General features: G+C 34.3%; 1 protein-coding gene across 1 annotated transcript; it reads right to left on the bottom strand.

The window, feature by feature from the left end:
• Window positions 1–608: 608 nt before the first annotated feature.
• On the bottom strand, window positions 609–3853 carry LOC128156841 (DNA ligase 1-like). Its single transcript, XM_052819149.1, has 6 exons — window positions 3716–3853; window positions 3551–3621; window positions 3379–3448; window positions 3037–3107; window positions 2527–2650; window positions 609–2110 (listed from the first exon to the last, which is right to left on the bottom strand). The coding sequence occupies exons 1-6, from the start codon at window positions 3730–3732 to the stop codon at window positions 1171–1173; spliced, it is 1293 nt and encodes a 430-aa protein (XP_052675109.1). The 5' UTR covers window positions 3733–3853; the 3' UTR covers window positions 609–1170.
• Between the last annotated feature and the right edge of the window lie 1564 nt (window positions 3854–5417).

Here is a 5417-nt window from a genome sequence, read left to right on the forward strand (position 1 = left end):
GTTTATCAATTTCCGTCACGCTCTGCGGACGCCCTATAGTGATCAGTTTATTTGTCCTTCCGTACGTCCGTCCGTCTGTCCATCCGAGATCTCTTGTCCAGAGCATGTCTTCTCTCCCTTTGGTCAAATCTGGTTCATACTTCACCAACAGGGTGCCTTTGATCAAAAAGTATGCAGTAATTTTAAATGATGTTTGTAGGTAAAAGTATCAAGGTCATATCAGAACAAACAAAAATCTTTAAGAGCATATGTTATCCCCACTAAGCCCTATTTGACTCATACTTCGCATAAACAGAGCTTTTTGATAAATGGTGTGCAGAGACTTTGAACCAAGTCACCATAGGTCAAGGTCAAAGCAAAATTATCCTAAGTGCTTTTCATCCTATTATTCATTATTTAAAAGGTGTCCTTCGAGATTGTCAGCATCTCAATGTTGTGTAGTCTAAATCAATAAAAGAACTCTATAGATTGTAACATCTGAATGTATGGGCTACTGTATTATTTAGTAACTAAAAGGCAAGATTTTTTAAAGATAAAAATTCATTAATAAAATACAACACAATTGTAACGAAATTATATTATTTGCATAATTCATTTATTTATCTCTACTTAATGTACAGCTCTTAATAAAATAGCTGCTTTTACTGTTAATCTTCTGCAAACAAATATTATAACATGATATTTTTTCACAACACACAATTTTTTTAACATTTCAAAGCATTTAGATTCCATTGTTTTTCACTGGTTCATAAGTGCTCTGAATTCTTGGAAAATCTCTATGACGAATCACCTCTGCTCTCTGATTTTTGTAAGAAGAGCGAAGCGATTGCTGTTCACTGTTAACTTTAAGTTCATTCAATCCAGACCATGAGTGAACCTCTTCCATGTGAAAGTCATCCTCCCACGTGCGCTCAACGAGTGTTTGGTTAGCATTTCCCTTAAGTACCACTTCGTGTACCTATTATCTTATCGCACAACAATATGGTCATATTTACATGTTACAACTGTTACACATTTTGGTCGACTCCTACTAAAATCTAAGGCATCTCTGGCTTAATTTTTCTCCGAGGCACCGAATATCACATTTAACATATGGGTAGTTTTTTTTTTCCAAAGCATTTTTGTACTCCGTTTGATGTAGTTCTGGCAAATGATGGTCGTTTATTTGTTTTAACGTTTTGGAAGCTTGCTGTTTGAAATTTGGGACGGGGCGTGGAAATATCTTTTAATTTGGGCTGTGCTATTTGGAAGGGTTGTTAAGAAGGCTTTGGGTGTTGGAGGATTTCTGGGCGTGGTTTTGATAGTAGGCTGACCAGTTCTGTCTTCCCCGCGAGGCAAAGGTTTTACCATGCAATTTTGGCGCGGGTCCGCCGCCCAAGACACTTTCTTTGGTCCCGGCCGAATATTTGGGAGTTTGCATGCCTTTTGCTGTTGTTGTAGAGGCAGACCGGAAGTTTGTTTCTGAGAAGAAGCTGCTTTAATTTTGGAATGTTCTTTCTTCTCAGCGCTTAGCACGTGTTTGGAGGCAACTGGTTTGAAAGAAAGGAGCCCTCGCTCCACCTGAAGCTCTTTCAAAATTGATTGCGATGATCCAGGACGATCAGTGCTCTTCACATATGGAGGAGGGTATTGGGTCTGGGCCCTCTTGGCGTCGGTACTGCTCTCCTTGCGATGTCTGGATACATGGTCAACAGATCCAAATCCAATTATTTTATATACGACCTCCTTTGCGATGGTATCTTTCTTTTCTTCATCTAGCTGGATCTGGACTCCTTTCTTTGACAAAGGTTCCGGCTCCTGTTTATCATTATTATGGTTGATTTCCTCCAAGGTAACTGCCACAACTTCGTTTTCTTGCTCTTTTGAAACCAGTTCAATTGCAGATTCTTTTTCCTTTGATTTTTCTTTCTTCATTTCTTTCTCAGCAAATGCGGCCATGTTCGCCTGATATTGCTGTTGAAGTTTGATCTTGTGTTCTGCATCTGTCATTTCGTCCTTTGCAATATCTGTTGCAAAGCGCAGAGTGGGTGTGTCAACCTGAGCCTGGTGGTTGTCCTTCTGATCATCGACATCGATGATAGGTTTCACAACGGCGAGGTTTTTCTGGGCTCTTTAAAAATATAGATGAATTGAAAAAATTAAACACTTAAAACAGAGGATGTGTTAACTGGCAAAATACAAATGAAAAAAGGCATGGTTACGGTTTTCTTTTTAAAATTTATTTTCCCATTTTTAATGTTAACCATACTTAACCAATGAATTTCTAATGCAATGGTGAGCCTAAACATCTGTCAAGTTTTAAGCGACATCCAGAGCTTACAATTTAATGTTATTAATAAATCGACAACTTATATGGCGGAAGTCGGAGATAAAAGGGAAATAATGTCTAGGCTATTTATGAATTCATATTAGTTTTAAAATCAGCCATTCTAATATGCTTCCGTTCTCGAGAGCGGTAGCGTATCAGAACGGCTGATTTTAATCAGATTGGTTTAAAACATAAGTATCAAGTTGCACTCTCCCTACTCTAATTGTTGGTCGTTTCGTCCGCCTTCGGGTTTCGGAGTAACATCTTCGGATTTCACTTTCACGGGGGCATTCCCTCCTTTCGATGAGAAACTCGTCTTGACCTTACAAGGCAAACTAGACCCTACAATTATCATTGAAAGTGTTAGGAAAAACTCGTGAAATGGGAAATCATGCCTCTTGTTTTATGCATGCATCCCACTTATTTTATTCTATTTTATTCCATGTGTAAAATATCAAAATCAATCGATAATAACCCGAAGGATTTGAACAACAAATATAAACTTCTTACCTTTGTGCTTCTCAATTTTTTAAATAAACAACTTTCTAAAACAAACTTCAGGGGTCAAAGATGTTAGATAATACATGTATATACATGAAATCGCAAAATTTTGCAGTACATCAAATTACACGTATCTAAAAATGAATTTTAAAAAAAAAGAATAAATGCGTTTAAACAAACGAAATTTGACCCAACCAAGTCTTGTGTGTACGTTTATTTGTCAGTACCTAAACCAGCGGCGTTACTCTTATTGGCTAGTTCCGCACTTTTTCTGTAGAAATCTTCAATATTTGGACGGCTGAAATATAATAACTATACAACATAGAGAGCATAGTAGGATTTGGGATGTTATGTAAGATTTCAGTTAGAAAAACTATAAAGCTTCTACTTTAAGAGAGTACATAACCTTTAGATGAGGAGGATAATAAATAGATTGCATTACATCTCATAGAAATATGGTTGTTGGACTCTTTCACTTTAAAGTGGAGAGAGAGAGAGAGAGAGAGAGAGAGAGAGAGAGAGAGAGAGAGAGAGAGAGAGAGAGAGAGAGAGAGAGAGAGAGAGAGAACCTGGAACTCTGGATTATCCTTCGATTCTTAGCAGCACTTGCTGGTCTTCGGCTTCCGCCTTTTTTTATTCCTTAATTTAAAAAGAAGTAAAACTTTGAAAATATATATAACTCTTATCTCAGACTGAAATTAAATATTTCACAATCATATTGTCAAACTATGTATATCCTACCTTTAATGATTCTGTACTGGCCGGCCACAGGGATTTTTTCAAACACCTTATCCTCATGGATGGTGGGTAGACTGTAAAAAAAAAGATATTAAGATTGATAACATTTATCAGTGAATTAATTCATAGAGTGTGAAAAATAAAACCAGATATCATTACTAAGCTTACCGTTGACGCAAAATCATCGTTAGAAATTAATTGAAACTAACAATGATTTCGATTTTTTGCACTATCGTATAAACTCTAAGAACTGTTTTTCTATTCAAGAAATATCTTTGAGTTTTTGTGTGTCACAGTAGACTTTTTTTGCCACAGTAGCAACCGTGCTTCAAGAGTCTTTGTGACGTCAACAATACTATGACGTCATAGAAATACTAGTAGCAAGATTGTATGCCGTACGAATTCCGAAAAACTCGAGGCATAAATTATAAAATAGTACTAAGTGTTATCTAATTAATTCATATACCGGTATTTACGTATGGAGTTATATTTTTCATAGACCGGGCTCTATAAAAGAAACATTCCATTATTATTAAAACTGTTAATTTAGTAATTTAGCTTAGTTTAGTTTAATGTTTGAAGAAAACGAAAAATATCCTTGGTTGTTTTTTAATTCTTTGTAAGAATTCATCTATAAATTGGACCATACATCTTTATCGTTATATTTTAAATTATGGAATTATTCATATATTCCTATTTTTGTCTTTATTAAAATTGCACTGTTATTTTGTTTAAACTGTGCATGAGTCAATGAAATAATTATGTATTCTGTCGCAAAATGTTTCTCCATCATTTTATTAGATTTTTTTTAAATCGGTAAATAAAAGTTCGAGAGAAAACCTTTGATAGATTATGTATTATTTTCTGCAATGATCGCTACTTCCAACATGAAAAACTAAAAGCTTGAAATAAATTAACATTTTATTGGTTTATTTCAGTTATAGCTGGCGTAATGTTTAGGGAGTCCCAGGTTATAGTGGTTTCAAATCAAACGTATCCATCATAATTCTGAAATGTATCATTTGTGGAATTTTTACTCAAATTATATACGGGGACCACAAACACACGGCTAGTCTCTTCTACTCGCGTTTAGTGTCGATGGAAGGAACAAAATATCAGTATATATACATATATGTTTTAGATATTGCCTATAATCAAACATATTTAAAATTTTGGTAAAGAATTAATTGAGAATAAATATTAAATGTCTCCTTCAGTACGATATCATATACAAAAATGTAGCATAAATCTGTGCTACAAGCCTATATGTATATAATTTATGTGAAAAATATTATCATAAAAACATTCCTTTCAATTATTTCAATCCATTTTTGTATTTATTTTAAAGAATACTGTCAAGTCAAATCCAATGCAATTTTTGTACAACACTTTGGTTTTAATATCTATAATAGTTATTATATGAAGTACTGATTTCATTTCCGAAAAATGGGGAGGGGACTGGGCTGCGTTTTACTAAAGAACTTACGATAAAGTCATAAATATTTTCAGTCTCATGAAATGATATATTAAGAACAAAACTTAGACAGAACTCTTTTTATAAACTACTCTGATGTCCATAATAATATTCTACAGCCATGAGAGTAAAAACATGGATTAGTTTGTGATTAATTAGCACTCATTAATTTGGTCGTAAATCAGCTCTGTGCCTGATGTGTTAAGGTACAAGATATCTGACTCTCCGTTCGTTGTTTTTTTTTAAGAAATAATGAAATTCGATCATTTTGCACAGTTTATCTCAAGGATAATTTTTCATATGAATACAGTGTTTATATTATTTGTAAGAGTTGTTTCCCTTTCTATATGTTGTAAAAGTTTTGAATTTCCCGCAATAAAGTTTAACTCCCATCAT

Source organism: Crassostrea angulata, chromosome 7, assembly GCF_025612915.1.
Source record: "Crassostrea angulata isolate pt1a10 chromosome 7, ASM2561291v2, whole genome shotgun sequence".
In the NCBI taxonomy this organism is placed as follows: domain Eukaryota; kingdom Metazoa; phylum Mollusca; class Bivalvia; order Ostreida; family Ostreidae; genus Magallana; species Magallana angulata.